This window comes from Ranitomeya variabilis, chromosome 1 (assembly GCF_051348905.1).
Source record: "Ranitomeya variabilis isolate aRanVar5 chromosome 1, aRanVar5.hap1, whole genome shotgun sequence".
Classification (NCBI taxonomy): Eukaryota; Metazoa; Chordata; class Amphibia; order Anura; family Dendrobatidae; genus Ranitomeya; species Ranitomeya variabilis.
The window spans coordinates 252,208,817-252,234,232 of NC_135232.1; the positions used below are offsets into that span (position 1 = coordinate 252,208,817).

General features: G+C 43.4%; 1 protein-coding gene across 2 annotated transcripts in view; it reads right to left on the bottom strand.

Annotated features, from left to right (window-relative positions):
• GALNT9 (polypeptide N-acetylgalactosaminyltransferase 9) overlaps positions 1–25,416 on the bottom strand; it is a 657,891-nt gene that overhangs the window by 105,594 nt on the left and 526,881 nt on the right. For both annotated transcript variants that reach the window (XR_013223599.1, XM_077293342.1), the window contains exons 7-8: positions 9,955–10,140; positions 8,999–9,136 (exon numbers count right to left, since the gene is read on the bottom strand). Coding sequence is in view for 1 of the 2 variants with exons in the window: in XM_077293342.1 (XP_077149457.1) it covers positions 8,999–9,136; positions 9,955–10,140 (324 nt within the window). In the remaining variant the exon portion in view is untranslated. The remainder of the gene's footprint in view (positions 1–8,998; positions 9,137–9,954; positions 10,141–25,416) is intronic.

Genomic DNA, 25,416 nt, shown 5'->3' on the forward strand with positions numbered 1-25,416 from the left:
GGGGTGGTCTGACAAAGGGGCAACCCTATCAGAGGAGGTGATGGAGTTTGATAACATACTGTTTCAAAAGGGCTCAGTGACAGGGCCCAATTTTGAAAGATGGGTTTATTTCCAAAGGCGACTGAGAAGGGTCTCTGGTTGGGTAAGAGAAGGTGCCAAGCCCCACGGCTTTAGGCAGAGGGGGGAGGTAGGTAAGGAGGCAAATGGCCTTTTAATCAATGGGAGGCATGTGTCACAGGGATGGCTGCTCCATGTGATGTAACCTGGAGTATTTTTCTTTAGTGCACGTAAGCACTGAGATGTCATTTAGTGCATATGGGTCCGGGTTGCGGGTAGCTATGAGAGATGGGCAGGTCTGGCTACCCACATACCTCACATGTGGGTGTGATTACAGCCTACATAAAGGAAACTGTTGTTTGGCAATTGGTCTGTGTCTTGGGATGGAGAAGCTCTCTTGTGTGTGTGGCTCCAGACCGAGCCTGCGTACTGGACAATGCTCAGCCTGTGTGCCCAAAAGCAGGGCCAGACTGGCCATCTGGCAATTCTGGCAAATGCCAGAAGGGCCTGTCTGGTCGTATGCTGCCTTGTCTGCTATGTTGTTAACATAATCGGTGTTCTCAAGACACACATACTGTTATCAAGTGGCTGACTCTGTCACTTACCCAAGAAGGCCACAGGTATCATTAGAAATATTGGTCTTGTAGTAAATCTTGCTTTCCTCCATCCAGGGTATAATCTAATATATAAAGCTGAATGTGTGTATGTATGTATGTGTGTATGTATGTCCGGGATTGGCATCTGAACCGTCGCAGCTACAGCCACAAAATTTTGCACAGTCACACGTCTGGACCCCGAGAGCGTCTTAGGCTATGTTGTGAGGTGAAATTTTAACCCCGCGCTTTCCAATTCACCAAACAATTTTGCCCCATCTACATAATGGGGAAAAAGTGAAAGGAAAAGTGTTGGAGGCGTCGCAGCTACAGGCACAAAATTTTGCACAGTCACACGTCTGGACCCCGAGAGTGTCATAGGCTATGTTGTGAGGTGAAATTTTAACCCCGCGCTTTCCAATTCACCAAACAATTTTGCCCCTATCTACATAATGGGGAAAAAATGAAAGGAAAAGTGTTGGAGGCAAATTAACAGCTGCCAGATGTGAACAAGGGGGACTTAAAGAATGAGAGCGATGGCGCCAAAGAGTATATACTGTACAGTTGCTAAGGTGGGGCCCTGACATGGGATAATCACCACACCACCACGGGGATATGAACACACACACAAAATGCGCCACACACTGCCACGTGCTCAAACACATATACCACCCTCAGCGCACATTTCACCACACATACACCAACCTCGCCACATAAAAGTTGAAACACAAAAGTCGCAGCTCAAAACTCGCCACACGCAAAACTCTCCACATGCAAAACTCGCCACACGTGCAAAACTCACCTCATGGAAAACTCTCCACATGCAAAACTTGCACACGCGGAAAAATTGCCACATGCACAAAAGTTGCAACACATGCAAAAGTTGCCTCACACAAAACTTGCACATACTCAAAAGGCACCACACATAAAACTGGCCACGCGCAAAACTCGCCATGCGCAAAACTTGCTGCACACAACTTGCTACACTAACCTGTCACATGCAACTCGACACACAAAAAGTTGCTACACGCATGTTGCCACACAAAACTCATCTCACAAAAGTCGCTACATGCATGTCGCCACACGCAACTCAACACACACAACTTGACACACGAAACTCGCCCTAAAACACACACAAGTCTGGTATTATCCTTCAAAAATAAAAATCTGATTAATAAGCTGAAAAACTACAAGAGCAACAAATGTACCATATAGGAATCCGGCAGCTGTCAGTCACATGACCAGTCTATTATGTGTATGTGTGAGCTAATATATACTGCCAGGGGGTGGGCTTACTGTTGGCTGGAGATTTATCAGGCTGCCAATTTAGCTTACAAATACTGAGGTAAAAATACTGACCAAATAACGTGTGAATGAGGTCTAATACAGGAGGAGATGATATACAGATATATACTATATACATGAGGAGATGACACACAGGTATATACTATTTACAGGGGAGATGACACACAGGTATATATTATATGCAGGAGGAGATGACACACAGATATATACTATATACAGGAGAGATGACACACAGGTACAGTGGGGCAAAAAAGTATTTAGTCAGTCAGCAATAGTGCAAGTTCCACCACTTAAAAAGATGAGAGGCGTCTGTAATTTACATCATAGGTAGACCTCAACTATGGGAGACAAACTGAGATAAAAAAATCCAGAAAATCACATTGTCTGTTTTTTTATCATTTTATTTGCATATTATGGTGGAAAATAAGTATTTGGTCAGAAACAAACAATCAAGATTTCTGGCTCTCACAGACCTGTAACTTCTTCTTTAAGAGTCTCCTCTTTCCTCCACTCATTACCTGTAGTAATGGCACCTGTTTAAACTTGTTATCAGTATAAAAAGACACCTGTGCACACCCTCAAACAGTCTGACTCCAAACTCCACTATGGTGAAGACCAAAGAGCTGTCAAAGGACACCAGAAACAAAATTGTAGCCCTGCACCAGGCTGGGAAGACTGAATCTGCAATAGCCAACCAGCTTGGAGTGAAGAAATCAACAGTGGGAGCAATAATTAGAAAATGGAAGACATTCAAGACCACTGATAATCTCCCTCTATCTGGGGCTCCACGCAAAATCCTACCCCGTGGGGTCAGAATGATCACAAGAACGGTGAGCAAAAATCCCAGAACCACGCGGGGGGACCTAGTGAATGAACTGCAGAGAGCTGGGACCAATGTAACAAGGCCTACCATAAGTAACACACTACGCCACCATGGACTCAGATCCTGCAGTGCCAGACGTGTCCCACTGCTTAAGCCAGTACATGTCCGGGCCCGTCTGAAGTTTGCTAGAGAGCATTTGGATGATCCAGAGGAGTTTTGGGAGAATGTCCTATGGTCTGATGAAACCAAACTGGAACTGTTTGGTAGAAACACAACTTGTCGTGTTTGGAGGAAAAAGAATACTGAGTTGCATCCATCAAACACCATACCTACTGTAAAGCATGGTGGTGGAAACATCATGCTTTGGGGCTGTTTCTCTGCAAAGGGGCCAGGACGACTGATCCGGGTACATGAAAGAATGAATGGGGCCATGTATCATGAGATTTTGAGTGCAAACCTCTTTCCACCAGCAAGGGCATTGAAGATGAAATGTGGCTGGGTCTTTCAACATGACAATGATCCAAAGCACACCGCCAGGGCAACGAAGGAGTGGCTTCGTAAGAAGCATTTCAAGGTCCTGGAGTGGCCTAGCCAGTCTCCAGATCTCAACCCTATAGAAAACCTTTGGAGGGAGTTGAAAGTCCGTGTTGCCAAGCGAAAAGCCAAAAACATCACTGCTCTAGAGGAGATCTGCATGGAGGAATGGGCCAACATACCAACAACAGTGTGTGGCAACCTTGTGAAGACTTACAGAAAACGTTTGACCTCTGTCATTGCCAACAAAGGATATTTTACAAAATATTGAGATGAAATTTTGTTTCTGACCAAATACTTATTTTCCACCATAATATGCAAATAAAATGATAAAAAAACAGACAATGTGATTTTCTGGATTTTTTTGTCTCAGTTTGTCTCCCATAGTTGAGGTCTACCTATGATGTAAATTACAGACGCCTCTCATCTTTTTAAGTGGTGGAACTTGCACTATTGCTGACTGACTAAATACTTTTTTGCCCCACTGTATATACTATATAGAGGAGGAGATGACATACAGGTACATACTACATACAGGAGGAGATGACATACAGGTATATACTATATACAGAAGGAGATGATACACAGGTATATACTATATACAGGAGCAGATTACCTACAGGTATATAGTATATACAGGAGGAGATGACATACAGGTATATGCTATGTATAGGAGGAGATGACATACAGGTATATACTATATACAGGAGGAGATGACACACAGATATATACTATATATAGGTGAGATGACACACAGGTATATACTATATACAGGAGGAGATTACATACAGGTATATACTATATATAGGAGGAGATGACATACAGGTATATACTATATACAGGGGAGATGACACACAGCAGGTATATACTATATACAGGGGAGATGACATACAGGTATATACTATATACAGGAGATGACATACAGGTGTATACTATATATAAGGGAGATGACAAACATATATATACTGAGGTGAAAATGAGAGGTGTGTGGTGAAAATGAAAAGGTGTGAGTGCAAAATGAGAGGAGTGAGGGAAAATAGTGGAGTGATCGGAAAATGACAGATGTGAGGTCGAAATGACAAGTGTTAGGGGGGAATGAGAGGAGTGAGGGGGAAAATAAGAGGAGTGAGGGGGAAAATGAGAGGTGTGAGGGAGAAAATGAGAGATGTGAGGGGGAAAATGAAAGATGTGATGGGGAAAATGAGAGGCGTGATGGAAAATAAGAGAAATGAGGTGCTATAACTAACCACAGATATTTACTATGCCCAGGCAACGCCGGGCTCTTCAGCTAGCTTAGATTTACAATCTCCATGCTTTTCTCATGGTCAACTTTATGTGGCCTGTTCAAGAGTTGGAACAGCCAAAAATCTGTTTGTCTTTGCACCTGAAGGAAAAACTAAGAATGTCGTTTATCAAAAGGCTCTCGAATAAGTAGTAGAAGATTACTTCACATTACTTGGCCAATTTAGTTAAATCTGTGTGGAATATCTCTGGTGTTGAAATATATGTTGTAAAATGCTTCTATTAGCTTAGTTTTTGCCTTTTAATAATTACATTTCTATCTATTTGTTTTGTGTTTTTTTTGTGCAGAATAACTTTTTGTTAACACATTCTATTTTGCTAACAGCAGTTATTACCCCGGGCGAAGCCGGGTAGCACAGCTAGTCTAATATATAAAGCTGAATGTGTGTGTGTGTGTGTGTGTGTGTATGTATGAATGTATGTATGTGTGTATGTCCGGGATTGGCATCTGCACCGTCACAGCTACAGCCACAAAATTTTGCACAGTCACATGTCTGGACCCCCAGAGTGTCATAGGCTATGTTGTGAGGCACAATTTTAACCCCGCATGTTCCAATTCTCCAAACAATTTTGCCCCTAGCTACATAATGGGGAAAAAGTGAAAGGAAAATTGTTGAAGGCAAATTGACAGCTGCCAGATGTGAACAAGGGGGACTTAAAGAATGAGAGCTATGGCGCCAAAGAGTATATACCATACAGTTGTTAAGGTGGGGCCCCGACATGGGATACTCACCACACATGGGGATATGAACACACACACAAAATGCGCCACACACTACCACGTGCTTGAACACATATACTACCCTCAGCACATATTTCACCACACATACACCAACCTCCCCACATAAAAGTTGAAACACAAAAGTCGCCACTCAAACCACGCCACACGCAAAATTCGCCACATGCAAAACTCGCCACATGCAAAACTAGGCTCACGCAAAACTCACCACACGTGCAAAACTCACCTCATGGAAAACTCGCAACATGCAAAACTTGCACACGCGGAAAAATTGCCACATGCACAACAGTTGCAACACAAGCAAAAGTTGCATCACATAAAACTTGCACATACTCAAAACACACCACACATAAAACTCGCACGCGCAAAACTCGCCATGTGCAAAACTTGCTGCACACAACTTACTACACTAACCTGTCACATGCAACTCGACACACAAAAAGTTGCTACACGCACGTCGCCACTCAAAACTCATCTCACAAAAGTCGCTACAAGCATGTCGCCACACACAACTTAACACACACAACTTGACACATGAAACTCACCCTAAAACTCACACAAGCCTGGTATTATCCTTCAAAAATAAAAATCTGATTAATAAGCAGACAAACTACAAGAGCAACAAATGTACCATATAGGAAATACGGCAGCTGTCAGTCACATGACCTGTCTATTATGTGTATGTGTGGGCTAATATATACTGCCAGGGGGGAGGGCTTCCTTTTGGCTGGGGATTTATCAGGCTGCCAAAAGCAACCAATCACAGCTCAGCTTCTATTTTGCTACAGTTAATTAATCTGAGCTCTGATTGGTTAATATAGGCAACAAATGACATTCTCAGTATAACAAAGCTTGTATGAGGTAATAGCATGTCAGTTAGGGTGTGTTCGTGGAAAGGATGACGTCAGTCACATTACCTCTATGTGAGAGGATATAGAAACTGCCAGTTACAGACTATTTTTATGACAATAATGCTTCATAAGAAAAGGAATTCCATGGCACGAATGTCAGCTGATGCGAAAAGAAAAGCTGCATTACGGTGAATGAAAAATGTGAAGACCGAGAAACAAGGCTGACACACATGAGAACAGCAGCTGCTTCCTCAAGAGTAGTAGAAGATTACTTCACATTACTTGGCCAATTTAGTTAAATCTGTGTGGAATTTCTCTGGTGTTGAAATATATGTTGTGAAATGCTTCTATTAGCTTTGTTTTTGCTTTTTAATAATTACATTTCTATCTATTTGTTTTGTGGTTTTTGTGTTCAGACAAAATTTTTGTTAACACATTCTATTTTGCTAACAGCAGCTATTAACCCGGGCGAAGCCAGGTAGTACAGCTAGATAGTAATATATCCCATCTGGTGCTTGAAGACGGGGACAACATGGGCTTGTGTGATTGCAAATGCCAGGGCTGAATTTCATCCCCAGTCCGTACCTGCCCACAAGCCTGAGCGAGCAGAACCCAGTTAAGGACATTTTGTGTTGTTTTGCCTGCTCTAAAGGCTGTTTACCTTTTGTTGTTGCTTAATGGTTTATGGAGCAAATAAACCCGCACAGACTTATTAAAGAAATGCACCTCTTGTCTTCCTCCTGCCACACCTGAGTGAGTACCATCTCTACAATACCCATTACTCCCATGTCTTCTTCTCCATTATCCTGTAGAATGTAAGACCGCAAGGGGAGAGCCCGCTCCTCTCTATACTTGTCTGTCACTTAATTTGCTCATTGCAATTTCTATTTGTTTTTTGTATGTAACCCCTCCTCATGTACATCACAATGGAATCAATGGTGCTCTAAAAATAAATAATAATAATTACATTTGCACACACATTAAACACATGTATACTTTATTCAAGCATTTCCACATTGCACACACATACTGTACTGTATACACATGAGATTGGGATTTTCAACACACTGCCCAGCAGCAATCAGCACAAATCAACTTCCTGGCCGGGCTACCTTCCCCATCTGGACTTTTTAAACTATCGTCAGCCACTACCTCTTCCTACATTTTATAGTACTCTCTGGCTCTTACTATTCCCTTGTTGTCTCTGGAGGCAGGTGTTTTACATGTTAGGCAGACGATTGATCAGTTTCAGGCAATAGCTAAGCATAGTGTATATGAAAACAGAGAATAAGTACATTGCAGTCTTGTAATAGAGGGGCCTGCAGACAACTGTAAATAACAGTCATAGTAACAATGTCTATGAGACAGGAATTAATTATGGCAACTGTAGTCCTTAAAATGGTAATCTCACAATCTGTAAACCTTGGCAGCCTGAAAACAACTCTGCTGCACAGAACTGAGTAAGATGAACAAACTGAAAAACTATTGGGCTATGGTGGCTTCATCTGGTTAGAATTCAGGAACATTATGATACCTTTTTGGTAAGCTCAAAAGTCATTAATTACTACTAGCACTATTTAATTTTATATTAATTTATCACATATGTTACTTTAGAGATGAACATATGTTAAATTCTTAATAGATCGATTATAAATTACTTATTCTGATCTCTTCGTTTCTTACTGTTTTGTTTGTATCACTTAGCCATGCATGCAGCTATTCTCCATACCTCCACTTTCCCAAGAAAACGATTACAGTTCAGGACTCTAATGCAATCTTACTTTATCACTCTACGACAGGGCTGTGTTGATAATCCACAGCTCGGACCACCCGAAGTCTGTGCTGCAGATTACACTAAACTAGGCAGCATCCTGCTCCTTAGGGTACCGTCACACAGTGGCATTTTCATCGCTACGACGGCACGATTTGTGATGTTCTAGCGATATATTTACGATCTCGCAGTGTCTGACACGCAGCAGCGATCAGGGACCCTACTGAGAATCGTACGTTGTAGCAGATCGTTTGAAACTTTCTTTCATCGCTGGATCTCCCGCTGTCATCGCTGGATCGTTGTGTGTGACAGCGATCCAGCGATGCGTTCGCTGGTAACCAGGGTAAACATCGGGTTACTAAGCGCAGGGCCGCGCTTAGTAACCCGATGTTTACCGTGGTTACCAGCGTAAAAGTAAAAAAAAAAAAAACTTACATACTCACCATCTGATGTCCGTCAGGTCCCTTGCCGTCTGCTTCCCGCTCTGACTGACTGCCGGCCGGAAAGTGAGAGCAGATCACAGCGGTGACGTCACCGCTGCACTCTGCTCTCACTGTACGGTGGCACTCAGTCAGAGCAGGAAGCAGACGGCAAGGGACCTGACGGACACCGGAATGTGAGTATGTACTGTTTGTTTTGTTTTACTTTTACGCTGGTAACCACAGTAAACATCGGGTTACTAAGCGCGGCCCTGCGCTTAGTAACCCGATGTTTACCCTGGTTACCAGCGAACCTCGGCATCGTTGGTCGCTGGAGAGCGGTCTGTGTGACAGCTCCCCAGCGACCACACAACGACTTACCAACGATCACGGCCAGGTCGTATCGCAGGTCGTGATCGTTGGTAAATCGTATAGTGAGACGGTACCCTTAGTCTTAGCTACTGTCCAACAGACTTCCAACTGAAGATGGTAGTTTAGCAGCAGATTGACGCTGCCTAGTTTAGTGTTGTGAGTTATCAGAATGATTTAAAAATATTATACTGGTATGCTTTAACATTTTTTTCTTATTAGAAGGGTGTCTTACCTCGCCATAAGTAATAGTATTATTGTAAATCCTCATTTCTGGGTATACATTCTCCAGGTACCATTTAAAATTACGACACTGTAGTTTATGTCGAAGAGCCAGTCTTTCAGAGACATCGCCAAAGTCCACCCCAGGGTTCTTTCAAATGGAAGTAAGACCACATATCAGGTTTCTGTTTCATAGCTCAGTGAATTGTCTTAACAACACTTTTGCAGAAAATTGCTGTACATTTAACAGACTGACAGAATGATCAACCTTGTGATACTGAAATCTGAGGAACCATACAAGATACAGCGGCATAACACATTTAGGTAAATAAAATATTGATCACTTTGCTTTGTTACATTTCGGCAAGGATGTTATTTATTCATGTCATCTGTGCAGAGTGTAAATGCAATGCATCTGTCCTGTGATACATGTCTCACTCCTTCATCTGCAGATGCCCTGACAGGTTTAATTTCTGTTGTAAGCTTTTTGCATGAATGGATTTGAATTTTATGAAAAATTAATGTTTACATACAAAAATATAACATTTGGGGTTCTAAAATTATTAAATTGGGATGGATTTAACAGTGTTTCAAATTGTCTTGGTAGCAGCATCATACTGGAAAATCTTGAATGTAGACATAATTTAGCTTTTGAGACAATGGATGTAGGCAGTGATACATCTATAGCTGTATTCACAAAGGTCTTCTGTAAGGTATTACCACTCTTCAATATGTGAGCAGAGCTTTTTTACAATTCTTGGAATTAATGTTCTATATAACTGCTAACCAAGTGGGCAAGGATGTTATGTCTCACAAAAAATATCTAGCCTTCATGTGTTAAAGTATACTAATTTCCATTAACTTCAGATTTTGTTTAGTGCACACTCGGTAAAAAGGAACTGAAAAAGACATTAAAACAACCTAAAATTAATTGAAAGGTTATTTATTTACTGGAGGCATAAAACTTACTGTCATTGGTATGTTCCATGCCATGTAAACATGGGACTTGAAATCATCCATCCAAACTTCTGCCGCCCGCAGGGCATTACGCTTTGCATAGTAATCAATGTCATTATTATAAGGCTTCTTTGTGCGTTCAATATGGGCAACTCTAGAGCAAGGCAACACTTCCATACTTCCTCCACATTGCCAGACCTAGAAAACAGATGTTCAAAAAACAATAACTTTAGGAAATGCATTATTGAACTTAAAAAGCATCCGACAGTATGATTTTACTAATGAAGCTAGTGATTGGATGGCTGTAAAGGTCAGGTTCTAGTACAACAAAAAATTAGGGGAAATCAAGCTTTGAAGCCACATGAAAATTAGCCTAGATGTGCATTGCCACACTATGAATGCAATTCCAGGCTAACTTTTAGGTATATTTAAAGCTTGAATTCTAAGTGCTGGAATATCGAATTGATACAAAACAGTCATCATTTTTATAGTTGTACTGGTATTCAAGGTGTACAAGGTTCAGATGTTAAATCATTTTGACAGGTTCACTTTAAAATTGAATCTTCATGTTTTGTCTTGAATACATTTTTAACTTATCTTTATAATACACGGCTTTCCATTTTTCTGATACAAAGATCGAAATCCCCAGTAAAGACATGATACAGCATCCATGAGAGAAGCCATAATAGCGGTGATTCCTAAGGAAGGGAAAGACTTGAGGCACCCTGAGTCATACCGGCCAAGCTCTCTGCTCACTATAGATGTCAAACTTCTGGCCAAGGTGTTGGCGACTCGATTGATGAGTGTCATCTCCGGCCTGGTACACCCAGACCAATCTGGCTTTATGCCTGACAGATCCACGGTGGCCACCCTACGGAGACTGTTTATGAATCTGCAGCTTAAGTCTGACAACTGTGGTGAGAGAGAGTTATTGCTTCCTTAGATGCCCATAAGGCATTCGACAGTGTAGAATGGGGATATCTCTGGCAGGTTTTGCAGTGTATGGGATTTGGCTCGCAGTTTGTGTCCTGGATTCGGCTGGTGTACTCTCAGCTGGTGGCTAGAGTCAGAGTGAATGGAGTGCTATCGCGGACTATACAATTAGCTAGAGGGACGAGGCAGGGGTGTCCGCTCTCTCCTCTTTTGTTTGCTCTGGCCGTGGAGCCACTGGCTGCTAAACTTCGGCAGTCTAACGAGGTATCTGGGTTTAAATATGGGAGGATTGAAGAGAAAGCGGCGATGTACGCAAATGATATTTTACTGTTTCCAGCTGACCCGGTTGCTTCCTTGGGGGGGCCATTGGGCTTATTGAAAGATTTGGCTCATTGTCGGGGCTGACGATCAATTGGAGTAAGTCTATTTTGTTCTGAGTGGATGATGTAGGGGAGGAAGGGAGCGAACCTCTGTAGAATAGGCGACTGAAGGTTGTTAGTCAATTTAAATACCTGGGGATATGGATCTCTATGCCTGTTTCGGATTACATACATAAGAATCTGAATCGGATCTTAGGTGTTCTTAAGGCAAAAGTGGATGTTTGGATTAATAGCAACCAAAATCCCATGTGTTTGGATTAAGTTGCATTTATCTGTGGTGGGCAGGGTGAATCTCATCAAAATGATTTTGATGCCGAAAATTCTGTATGTTCTTCACAATGTGCCGATTTGGATACGGCGTAGGAAATTTGGGCAGATTAACTCCCTCTTCAGGAATTTGGTATGGGAGAGATGCCACCCTTGTTTAAGACTGGAGACGTTTCAGCGACCCAAGGAAGAGGGGAGTTTGGCACTGTCCAACCCTGAAGTATATTTTCTTGCAGCCCAGAGTCAGCACTTAAAGGGCTGGACACATGAGGGGTCGACTAGTGCGGTACAGCAATTAATGGAAAAATTGACAAAAAGAAGACCCATAGTACAGTGTCTGGAGGATGGATCCTTGGGGGCCTTGGGGAAATTGTATCCAACTATATTATTGCTATGTAAGTTGTGGGGTAGACTGAAGCATATATGTGGGATCACGGGTCTGACCAGATTTTCCCCGTTATGGCATAATAATAATTTGCTGGAGTTTGGGGCACTTGGGGTATTATCAGAATGGCAGGCTAAGGGAATTCACTATGTGTATCAGATAATTGATCAAGAGGAGTTGGAATCTTTTTCTCAATTGCAGGCAGAGTTTGATCTTGGGCCTGCAGGGATCTATCAGTATCTGCGGATGAGACATGCATTTGGAGCTCGGAATAGGGACGGAGGCATCAGAGTTCAAAGAGATATAGTGTTGGAGTATGTGTGTGGAGAGGGGATTACTAGGGGGGTTATTTCTACTCTTTATAAAGATTTGCTGCATACTTACCTTCTGGAGTTTCCGATAACGGCGAGAACTAGGTGGGAGAAGGATTTGGATAATGAAACTTGGGAATCGGTGTTGGAGTGGGTCCCAAAGCTGTCACTGAGCGATCCGCATAGGCTGTCACAACTCTGTGTGATACACAGAGTTTACAAATCTCCAGAGGTGTTGTATAAGGCAGGTCTGCGTGCTGATTTTGATTGCCCGAGGTGTAAGTCTACGGGTGCTGATATATTTCATATGATGTGGACGTGTCCGAGACTGGCTGCTTTTTGGTTGGTGGTTTTGAGTTGGGTGGAAGGAGCGTACAGGTGCATGGTACCAAGGGACCTGGTGGTGTGCTTGCTGGGATACGTGGATGAGATTGGAGTGGACAACAGCCTGAAGATAGCTATTGCCAGATTGCTGTATATGGCCTGAAAGGTAATTGCACGAAATTGGATTAAAGATGAACCGCCTTCAAGAAGAGAATATCTCCAATATGTGAAACAGGGCCTGATATTGGAAAAGGGGTTTTATAAGAAGAGAGGGAAAATAGAAACCTTTGATAAATTGAGGTCTTCGTGGCTTGCTATGGGATAGGATTGTTATAAATGACGGGTGAGTCAGGGACTTGAATTGGTGAGAACGTGGTGTGAGGCCTACAGTCCTTAATGAGATGATAGCTAGCCTATATTTTTGAGGGCCAAGCTATTAAAAGTGGGATGTCTTACTGGGTGGAGGTGGGATAAGTTGGGAATCGGGGGGTTTGCTTTGGGGTAAAATTTGTATTGACAATAAGAATGTAATATGTAAACTACAATGTGATTCTTAATAAAAATTTATTTGAGTTAAAAAAAAAGACATGATAAAATTCTGACTACCTGCAGCCTCAGCCATGCATTGGTTAGGAGCCTACTGCATACAATGTATGTACTAAACTCAATAGAATTCCACTCACTACTGTGATAAAACAGGCAGGGAAAAGTGTTACCTCTGAATGCTGCAGCTGCGAGCCCCTGCTGTTTTGACTGTGTACTCACTTTTCATAAGTGACTTATGTGTTCCCTCATGGCCAAGAGCAGTGATATGGGCCCACTATAAACTAGAACAGCCCTGCACCTTCTGCCTTTTTCAGAGCTCTTCTGGGCTGATATTAGACTACAGACCACATTAAAGTTGAGCTAAACTTTTTGGTCATAAGTAAGATAAGAGGAGCTGATAAAAAAGGCTGTGTGAGGACACAGCATTGTATATTAATTAACCAGATGTCTATTTTCAGCAAGCCAGGAGGAATTGACTGTTATCTATATGTTAACTTTTGAATTTATGTGTTTCTTTCTGATTGGTCAAGAAAACAGACTTGTTCTATTAGCCTGTAATATTGACTTGTAAGTTGTCACTTTGTGTAACATATTGTGCTCTTATTTGGGCTGACTAGTGATAGAGGGTCATCGAACAATGATGTTTGCTGATATGTTGATTACACATTGTCCAGAACAGTAATTTTGTTGACTTGCAAAATAAAGGAGGAAAAACTATACAAATAGATTACATAATCAAACAATGTGAGTTGGTCTTATCACCATTCTTCCCCTCTATCTGTGAATACTGCATGAAGGACAGTTGTTAACTATAAAAAGAGGTTATATGCCTCTGTATGAGGAGTCAGAAACCCAGCCAAGACATCCAGACATCAAAACATCCGTAGACTCTCTACAGGACAGCAGCCAAGACATCATGGCTCCATCACAAGGGACACAGATTTGTTATTCTACAGGATTCAAGCATAGGGGACCACAGCCCTGGATGGAAGAATGCAGATTTGCTCCATTGACTATTGGTGAACCATTGATATGTTTGTGAAAGCCAGGGTTGGGACCCACCGGTCACCTGGCTCCACAGAGATGTTTTCAGAAGCCAGGTTGTGACACTATGGTCAACTAGCCTTGTACCTGAATGGACTGTCATCTTCCTAAGCTTGTTACCTTTTCTCAGTTCATGCCACAGGTAGGGTAGTCGTCCCTGGAAGCTGAAGCCAGGTTGAGACCCTCTGGTCAACTGGCTTTTCACCTTAATGGACTGTCATCTTCCTAAGCTTGTTGTTACCTCCTCTCTATGTGCGTGCCACAAGTGGGGTAGTTGGCCCTGGAAGCTCTGAAGTCACAGCTGTAGTGATGAGCGAGTGTGCTCGTTACTTGGGTTTTCCGAGCATGCTTGGGTGTTCTTCAAGTATCTTGGGCATGCTCAAAGATTATGTTTGTGTCCCTACAGCTTCATGATTTGCGGCTGCTAGACAGCCTGAACACATGCAGGGATTGCCTGTTTGTTAGGGAATCCCCACATGTACACTCCTTGACAGAAGTTTTGTCGCTTATCCATGTTTAAGAAAATAAATTGGCATCAATGCAGAAATATTGATCAGTTAATGGACACAGAATGGTCAGATTTTGGAAAGTAATGTGATATTCAAACAAATAATTAACTTAAAATGCAAATATATGTTGCATAACATTGGTGAATGAAGTTGTGGTGCTATTAGAGTCATATTTAATATTTTGTGTGACTTCCATGAGCTTGAAGGACTGCATCCCTGCGGTTCAACAATGATTCATACAATTTATTAGTGAAGTCTTCAGGAATAGCAAAGAACGCAGTGTTACATTCCTCCCAGAGTTCATCTAGATTCTTTGGTTTTGCCTTCCAAGCTTCCTTTTTCATCCTACCCCAAACATGCTCAATGATGTTCATGTCTGGTGACTGGACTGGCCTGTCCTTGAGCACCTTGATCTTTTTTGCCTGAAGGAACTTTGTTGTAGAGATGAATGTATGAGATGGAGCACCATCCTGCTGCAGAATTTGACCCCTTTTATGATTTGGAATATAAGAGGTAGCTAATACTTCTTGATATTTTAGGCTATTGATATTGCCTTCCAACTTGCAAATGTTTCGCACACCCACATACTAAATGTAACCCCAGACCATGATCTTTCCACCACCAAATTTAACTGTTTTCTGGGTGTATGTTGGATCCATGCGGGGCCAGTAGGTCTCCTGCAGTATTTGCGATGGCTGTGGTGTAATTCTTTTCCAGCGTCCATCTGTTAAGCAGGCTGTGGGACTTTGCAAATGCCACATGTTTTTTTATTTGCCTTTTGTTTAGTGCTGGCTCCTGGGCACTGATTCAACCATGGAGGCCATTTTGAGACAGAATCTTACAAACTGTTATAGTTGACACAGGGACTTGAGGTGACCAGGCCTGTTGGAGCTCTGCTGCAGTGGAAGAGGGGCTTGCTTTCGATTTTCTAACCAACAAATGTTCCTCCTGAGCAGTTGTCTTGCGGATTCTGCTGGACCTAGGCTTGTCAAACACATCTCTTGTCTTGTATTTGATGCTGAGACACATTAAAGGTACTGGCCTCCTCTGCAGTGGATCTGGTCTTCAGCCTCTTGATAATCCAGGCTTTGGTCGCAGGGTGGATTTTCATTATATGACCAGGCGACAAAAATTTTGTCTTGCCAAAATCTGACCATTCTGTGTCCATTAACTGATCAATATTTCTGCATTGATGTCAATTTATTTTCTTAACCTAAACCACATTTCGGAGGGTTTCAGCTTTCAAAAGAATAATTTATACAACCAATGGATGAATTTAACGTCAGGTTATAATCTTTTATTTACATAACATGGATAAGCAACATAACTTATGTCAGGGAGTGTATTCAGGTTGTCTAGCAGCTGCAAATCAGGTAGATGCGGAGAAAAAACATAATCTATGAGCATGCCCAAGATACTCGGAGATCACCCGAGCATTCTAGGAAAATCCGAGTAATGAGCACACTTGCTCATCACTACACAGCTGCTCTTATCCCGGTGAGTTAGAGGAAGGGCGAGACTCTGTAATGTGCACCATCTTGGGTATTTTGCTGTGACTAGGGTTGAGCGAAACGGGTCGATCATTTTCAAAAGTCGCCGACTTTTGGCTAAGTCGGCGTCTCATGAAACCCGATCCGACCCCTGTGCTTGTCGGCCATGCGGTACGCGACTTTCGCGCCAAAGTCGCGTTTCAATGACGCGAAAAGCGCCATTTCTCAGCCAATGAAGGTGAACGCAGAGTGTGGGCAGCGTGATGACATAGATCCTGGTCCCCACCATCTTAGAGAAGGGCATTGCAGTGATTGGCTTGCTGTCTGCGGCGTCACAGGGGCTATAAAGGGGCGTTCCCGCTGACCGCCATCTTACTGCTGCTGATCTGAGCTTAGGGACAGGTTGCTACCGCTTCGTCAGAAGCAGGGAGAGCGTTAGGCAGGGTCCACTAACCACCAAACCGCTTGTGCTGCAGCGATTTGCACTGTCCAACACCACCTTCGGTGTGCAGGGACTGTGGAAGCTATTTTTTTTTTTATTTCCCCTCAGCGCTGTAGCTCATTGGGCTGCCCTAGAAGGCTCCGTGATAGCTGTATTGCTGTGTGTACGCCACTGTGCAAACCAACTGCTTTTTTCAAAGCACATATCCTCTTGTTCCTTCCTTTCTGCACAGCTATCTTTTTTGTTTGTCCACACTTTTTATTTAATTTGTGCATCAGTCCACTCCTATTGCTGCCTGCCATACCTGGCTTAGATTACTGCAGGGAGATAGTAATTGTAGGACAGTCCCTGTTTTTTTTTTGTTTTTTTTGTGGGAGATTAAGATTGGCATTTCTGCTACAGTGCCATCCCTGTGTGTGCCATCTCTCACTGAGTGGGCCATAGAAAGCCTATTTATTTTTTCCGTGATTTGTGTTCTAAATTCTACCTCAACACAAAAACACTACATCAATCAGTGGGAGAAAAATATTGGCCTCAGTCAGGGCTTGTGTGTCACTGCTGTGTGTGCTATCTCTCATTCAGTGGGCTATAGCAAGCCTATTTATTTTTATTTTTTTTTAATATTATTTGGTTTCTAAAGTCTCCCTGAAAAAAAAAAAACAACCTAAAAAAACAGTGGGAGAGTAATATTGCCCTTTCAGCTTGTGTGCCAGTCTTGACTCCTGGGTGTGCCACGTCTCTCTCTCATTCAGTGGGCCATAGAAAGGCTATTTTTTTTTTGGTTTTTTTAATATTATTTGGTTTCTAAAGTCTCCCTGAAAAAAAAAAAAAAAAACATAAAAAAACAGTGGGAGAGTAATATTGCCCTTTCAGCTTGTGTGCCAGTCTTGACTCCTGGGTGTGCCACCTCTCTCCCTCTCATTCAGTGGGCCATAGAAAGCCTATTTTTTTTTTTTTTTTAATATTATTGGGTTTCTAAAGTCTCCCTTAAAAAACAAAAAATACATAAAAAAACAGTGGGAGAGTAATATTGCCCTTTCAGCTTGTGTGCCAGTCTTGACTCCTGGGTGTGCCACCTCTCTCCCTCTCATTCAGTGGGCCATAGAAAGCCTATTTTTTTTTTTTTTAAATATTATTGGGTTTCTAAAGTCTCCCTTAAAAAACAAAAAATACATAAAAAAACAGTGGGAGAGTCATATTGCCCTTTCAGCTTGTGTGCCAGTCTTGACTCCTGGGTGTGCCACCTCTCTCTCTCATTCAGTGGGCCATAGAAAGCCTTTTTTTTTTTTTTGGTTTTTTTAATATTATTTGGTTTCTAAAGTCTCCCTGAAAAAAAAAAAAAACATAAAAAAACAGTGGGAGAGTAATATTGCCCTTTCAGCTTGTGTGCCAGTCTTGACTCCTGGGTGTGCCACCTCTCTCCCTCTCATTCAGTGGGCCATAGAAAGCCTATTTATTTTTTTAAAAAAATATTATTGGGTTTCTAAAGTCTCCCTTAAAAAACAAAAAATACATAAAAAAACAGTGGGAGAGTAATATTGCCCTTTCAGCTTGTGTGCCAGTCTTGACTCCTGGGTGTGCCACCTCTCTCCCTCTCATTCAGTGGGCCATAGAAAGCCTATTTATTTATTTTTTTAAATATTATTGGGTTTCTAAAGTCTCCCTTAAAAAACAAAAAATACATAAAAAAACAGTGGGAGAGTAATATTGCCCTTTCAGCTTGTGTGCCAGTCTTGACTCCTGGGTGTGCCACCTCTCTCCCTCTCATTCAGTGGGCCATAGAAAGCCTATTTATTTTTTTTTTAAAATATTATTGGGTTTCTAAAGTCTCCCTTAAAAAACAAAAAATACATAAAAAAACAGTGGGAGAGTAATATTGCCCTTTCAGCTTGTGTGCCAGTCTTGACTCCTGGGTGTGCCACCTCTCTCTCATTCAGTGGGCCATAGAAAGCATTTTTTTTTTTCCTTGATTTGTGTTCTAAAATCTACCTCAACACAAAAACACTACATCAATCAGTGGGAGAAAAATATTGGCCTCAGTCAGGGCTTGTGTGCCACTGCTGTGTGTGCTATCTCTCATTCAGTGGGCTATAGAAAGCCTATTTATTTATTTATTTTTTTTCTTATTATTTGGTTTCTAAAGTCTCCCTGAAAAAAAAAAAAAATACATAAAAAAACAGTGGGAGAGTAATATTGCCCTTTCAGCTTGTGTGCCAGTCTTGACTCCTGGGTGTGCCACCTCTCTCCCTCTCATTCAGTGGGCCATAGAAAGCCTTTTTTTTTTTTTTTTTTAAATATTATTGGGTTTCTAAAGTCTCCCTTAAAAAACAAAAAATACATAAAAAAACAGTGGGAGAGTAATATTGCCCTTTCAGCTTGTGTGCCAGTCTTGACTCCTGGGTGTGCCACCTCTCTCCCTCTCATTCAGTGGGCCATAGAAAGCCTATTTATTTTTTTTTTAAAATATTATTGGGTTTCTAAAGTCTCCCTTAAAAAACAAAAAATACATAAAAAAACAGTGGGAGAGTAATATTGCCCTTTCAGCTTGTGTGCCAGTCTTGACTCCTGGGTGTGCCACCTCTCTCCCTCTCATTCAGTGGGCCATAGAAAGCCTATTTATTTATTTTTTTTAAATATTATTGGGTTTCTAAAGTCTCCCTTAAAAAACAAAAAATACATAAAAAAACAGTGGGAGAGTAATATTGCCCTTTCAGCTTGTGTGCCAGTCTTGACTCCTGGGTGTGCCACCTCTCTCCCTCTCATTCAGTGGGCCATAGAAAGCCTATTTATTTTTTTTTTTAAATATTATTGGGTTTCTAAAGTCTCCCTTAAAAAACAAAAAATACATAAAAAAACAGTGGGAGAGTAATATTGCCCTTTCAGCTTGTGTGCCAGTCTTGACTCCTGGGTGTGCCACCTCTCTCTCATTCAGTGGGCCATAGAAAGCATTTTTTTTTTTTTCCTTGATTTGTGTTCTAAAATCTACCTCAACACAAAAACACTACATCAATCAGTGGGAGAAAAATATTGGCCTCAGTCAGGGCTTGTGTGCCACTGCTGTGTGTGCTATCTCTCATTCAGTGGGCTATAGAAAGCCTATTTATTTATTTATTTTTTTTCTTATTATTTGGTTTCTAAAGTCTCCCTGAAAAAAAAAAAAAAAACATAAAAAAACTGTGGGAGAGTAATATTGCCCTTTCAGCTTGTGTGCCAGTCTTGACTCCTGGGTGTGCCACCTCTCTCTCTCATTCAGTGGGCCATAGAAAGGCTATTTTTTTTTTTGGTTTTTTTAATATTATTTGGTTTCTAAAGTCTCCCTGAAAAAAAAAAAAAAAACATAAAAAAACAGTGGGAGAGTAATATTGCCCTTTCAGCTTGTGTGCCAGTCTTGACTCCTGGGTGTGCCACCTCTCTCTCTCATTCAGTGGGCCATAGAAAGGCTATTTTTTTTTTTGGTTTTTTTAATATTATTTGGTTTCTAAAGTCTCCCTGAAAAAAAAAAAAAAAACATAAAAAAACAGTGGGAGAGTAATATTGCCCTTTCAGCTTGTGTGCCAGTCTTGACTCCTGGGTGTGCCACCTCTCTCTCTCATTCAGTGGGCCATAGAAAGGCTATTTTTTTTTTTTTGTTTTTTTAATATTATTTGGTTTCTAAAGTCTCCCTGAAAAAAAAACAAAAAAACATAAAAAAACAGTGGGAGAGTAATATTGCCCTTTCAGCTTGTGTGCCAGTCTTGACTCCTGGGTGTGCCACCTCTCTCTCTCATTCAGTGGGCCATAGAAAGGCTATTTTTTTTTTTGTTTTTTTTAATATTATTTGGTTTCTAAAGTCTCCCTGAAAAAAAAAAAAAAAACATAAAAAAACAGTGGGAGAGTAATATTGCCCTTTCAGCTTGTGCGCCAGTCTTGACTCCTGGGTGTGCCACCTCTCTCTCTCTAATTGTGGGCCATAGAAAGCCTTTTTTTTTTTTTTTTTAATATTATTTGGTTTCTAAAGTCTCCCTGAGAAAAAAAAATAAATAAATTAGGTGGGAGATTAATATTGACATTAGTGCTTGAGTGACAGTCCTGCGTGTGTGTCATCTCTGTGATTTTGTGCCACAGAAAACAGAGTGTGTAACATTGTGCCTGATTTTCCTTGTGGTCTCACCAACCTGTTAAGGGATATTGAAATCATACTGAAGTTATAGCTCACCGTGTAAGTTGTTTGACAGCAACAAATAAAGTTACTTTGGTTAAGATTTTAAAACAATGAGGAAGTCTGGTGCAAGAGGTCGTCGTGGGCGTTCATTGTCAGCTGGTAATGATGGTAGTGGTAGTGGAGCATCAGGTGGTCGTGGGGATAAAAATATTCCACCTAAGTCTGGAGCTGTGGAGCCAGTTTCGTCGTCAGGCTACACAAGGCCTCGAACGCTCTCTTTTCTGGGAGTAGGAAAACCGCTTTTAAAGGCGGAGCAGCAACAGCAAGTTTTGGCTTACATTACAGACTCAGCCTCTAGCTCTTTTGCCTCCTCTTCCGAAACTGGTAAATGTAAAAGCAGCGCGTCGCTTGTGGATGTTCACGGTCAGGGACAAGTCGCTTCCTTGTCCTCCTCAGCAAAAACTACAACAAGAGAGAAGGATGCAGCAGGCGACACAACGGGTCACTCCATGGAGCTCTTTACACATACCGTCCCTGGCTTAGAAAGTGAAACATTTAACAGGCCATGCCCATTACAAGTATATTCTGACATGGAGTGCACTGATGCACAGCCACAGCCAGAGTACTATGCTGCTCCTTTGACTCAGACCACCACATTGCCCTCTCAGGGTACAGATCCACAATCAGACCCTGATGAGACTATGTTGCCCCGCCACGAACGCTATACCACCGACCGACACAGTGACACAGACGAAGTTGCACACGAGCTCGAAGAGGAGGTAATAGATGACCCAGTTATTGACCCCGATTGGCAGCCATTGGGGGAACAGGGTGCAGGCGGCAGTAGTTCAGAAGCGGAGGTGGAGGAGGGGCCGCAGCAGGCATCAACATCGCAACAGGTTCCATCTGCCGGGCCCGTATCTGGCCCAAAACGCGTGTCAAAGCCAAAACCTGTTGGAGCACAGCGTTGCCATCCGGTTAAAGCTCAGTCTGCAATCCCTGAAAAGGGATCCGAGTCCAGGAAGAGTGCAGTCTGGCATTTTTTTAAACAACATCCAACTGATCAGCGCAAAGTCATCTGTCAAAAATGTTCAACTAGCTTAAGCAGAGGTCAGAATCTGAAAAGTCTAAATACTAGTTGCATGCATAGACACTTAACCACCATGCATTTTCAAGCCTGGACTAACTACCAAACGTCCCTCAAGGTTGTAGCACCCTCGGCCAATGAAGCTAGTCAGCAACGCAACATCCCTTCCGTCACTGTAAGGCCACCATTTTCTGCACCACCGGCAGTATCTGTGCAGGTTTCTTTGCCAGCCAAAAGCAGTCAGGGTCAGGGAACCACCAGTTTTGTAGGAGGAAATATTGCATCTAGGGCACCGGCGGAAACAATACCGTCTCCAACCGTCTCTCAGTCTGCCATGTACACCGGCACACCCGAAAGTTCCACGATCTCCAGCTCTCCAGTCCAGCTCACCCTACATGAGACTCTGGTTAGAAAAAGGAAGTACTTATCCTCGCATCCGCGTACACAGGGTTTTAACGCCCACATAGCTAGACTAATCTCATTAGAGATGATGCCCTACCGGTTAGTTGAAAGCGAAGCTTTCAAAGCCCTGATGGAGTACGCTGAACCACGATACGAGCTACCCAGTCGACACTTTTTTTCCAGAAAAGCCATCCCAGCCCTGCACCAGCATGTTAAACAGCGCATCGTCCATGCACTCAGGCAATCTGTGAGTACAAAGGTGCACCTGACTACAGATGCATGGACCAGTAGGCATGGCCAGGGACGTTATGTGTCCATCACGGCACACTGGGTGAATGTGGTGGATGCAGGGTCCACAGGCGACATCAATTTAGGGACAGTTGTGCCTAGCCCACGGTCTAGGAAACAGTTGGCTGTAGGCGTTCGCACCCCCTCCTCCTCCTCCTCCTCGTCCTCCTGCAGAAGCTACAGCTCTTCCACAGAACGCAGTCTGCCAACCACTCCATCGGCAGATGACACTGTTGCACACCAGTTGTCCCATTATGGGCCAGCTACTGCCAAGCGTCAGCAGGCTGTATTGGCTATGAAGTGCTTGGGCGACAACAGACACACCGCGGAAGTTCTGTCCGAGTTCTTGCAACAAGAAACGCAGTCGTGGCTGGGCACAGTAGATCTTGAGGCAGGCAAGGTAGTGAGTGATAACTAGTGTTGAGCATTCCGATACTGCAAGTATCGGGTATCGGCTGATACTTGCTGTATCGGAATTTCCGATACCGAGATCCGATACTTTTGTGGTATTGGGTATCGGGTATCGCAACAACATTAATGTAATAATGTGTAAAAAAGAGAATTAAAATAAAAAATATCGCTATACTCACCTGTCCGACGCAGCCGGGACCTCAGCGAGGGAACCGGCAGCGTTGTTTGTTTAAATTTCGCGCTTTTACTTGGTTACGTGAAGTCCCGGCTTGTGATTGGTCAGGGCGGCCATGTTGCCGGGACGCGGACCAATCACAGCAAGCCGTGACGAAATTACGTCACGGCTTGCTGTGATTGGTCCGCGTCCCGGCAACATGGCCGCCATTAACCAATCACAAGCCGTGACGTCACGGGAGGCTGGACATGCGCGTATTTTGAAAAGCGCGCGTGTCCAGCCTCCAGTGACGTCCCGGCAACATGGCCGCCATTAACCAATCACAAGCCGGGACGTCACGGGAGGCTGGACATGCGCGTATTTTGAAAAGCGCGCGTGTCCAGCCTCCAGTGACGTCCCGGCAACATGGCCGCCATTAACCAATCACAAGCCGGGACGTCACGGGAGGCTGGACATGCGCGTATTTTGAAAAGCGCGCGTGTCCAGCCTCCCGTGACGTCACGGCTTGTGATTGGTTAATGGCGGCCATGTTGCCGGGACGCGGACCAATCACAGCAAGCCGTGACGTAATTTCGTCACGGCTTGCTGTGATTGGTCCGCGTCCCGGCAACATGGCGCCGTGACCAATCATAAGCCGGGACGTCACTGGAGGCTGGACACGCGCGCTTTTCAAAATACGCGCATGTCCAGCCTCCCGTGACGTCACGGCTTGTGATTGGTTAATGGCGGCCATGTTGCCGGGACGCGGACCAATCACAGCAAGCCGTGACGTAATTTCGTCACGGCTTGCTGTGATTGGTCCGCGTCCCGGCAACATGGCCGCCCTGACCAATCACAAGCCGGGACCTCACGTAACCAAGTAAAAGCGCGAATTTTAAACAAACAACGCTGCCGGTTCCCTCGCTGAGGTCCCGGCTGCGTCGGACAGGTGAGTATAGCAATATTTTTTATTTTAATTCTTTCTTTTACACATTAATATGGTTCCCAGGGCCTGAAGGAGAGTTTCCTCTCCTTCAGACCCTGGGAACCATCAGGGATACCGTCCGATACCTGAGTCCCATTGACTTGTATTGGTATCGGGTATCGGTATCGGATTGGATCCGATACTTTGCCGGTATCGGCCGATACTTTCCGATACCGATACTTTCAAGTATCGGACGGTATCGCTCAACACTAGTGATAACGGAAGGAATTTCATGGCTGCCATCTCCCTTTCCCAACTGAAACACATTCCTTGCCTGGCTCACACCTTAAACCTGGTGGTGCAGTGCTTATTGAAAACTTATCCTGGGTTCTCCGACCTGCTCCTCAAAGTGCGTGCACTTTGCTCACATATCCGACGTTCGCCTGTACACGCCAGCCGTATGCAGACCTATCAGTGGTCTTTGAACCTTCCCCAGCATCGCCTAATCATAGACGTTGCAACAAGGTGGAACTCAACACTGCACATGCTTCAGAGACTGTGCGAACAGAGGCGTGCTGTTATTTATTTGTGGGAGGATACACGGGCAGGCAGTAGGATGGCAGACATGGAGTTGTCAGGTGTGCAGTGGTCTAAGATACAAGACATGTGTCAAGTCCTTCAGTGTTTTGAGGAATGCACATGGCTGGTTAGTGCAGACAACGCCGTAATAAGCATGAGCATCCCCCTAATGCGTCTGCTGATGCAAAGTTTGACGCACATAAAGGAGCAGGCGTCTGCACCAGAGGAAGAGGAAAGCCTTGATGACAGTCAGCCATTGTCTGGTCAGGGCAGTGTACAGGACGAGGTAGCGGGCGAAGAGGAGGTGGAGGACGAGGAGGATGATGGGGATGAGTATATTTTTAATGCCGAACCTTTCCCGGGGACACAGGAAATTGGTTGCGTGTCACGGCCGGGTTCTGGTTTTTTGAGGGACACAAGTGACGTAGATTTGCCTGCAACTGCCCCTCAACCAATCACAACCGGAGATTTGACAACTGGAACTTTGGCCCACATGGCGGATTATGCCTTACGTATCCTAAAAAGGGACACACGCATTACGAAAATGATGAACGATTACTGGTTGGCCTGCCTCCTTGATCCACGCTATAAAGGCAAATTGCAAAATATTATGCCACATGAGAACTTGGAACTAATATTAGCAACCAAACAATCAACTCTTGTTGACCGTTTGCTTCAGGCATTCCCAGCACACAGCGCACGTGATCGTTCTCACACGAGCTCCAGGGGGCAGCAGACTAGGAGTGTTAGGGGTGCACACATCAGAAGTGGCGTTGGACAGAGGGGTTTTCTGACCAGGTTGTGGAGTGATTTTGCTATGACCGCAGACAGGACAGGTACTGCTGCATCAATTGAA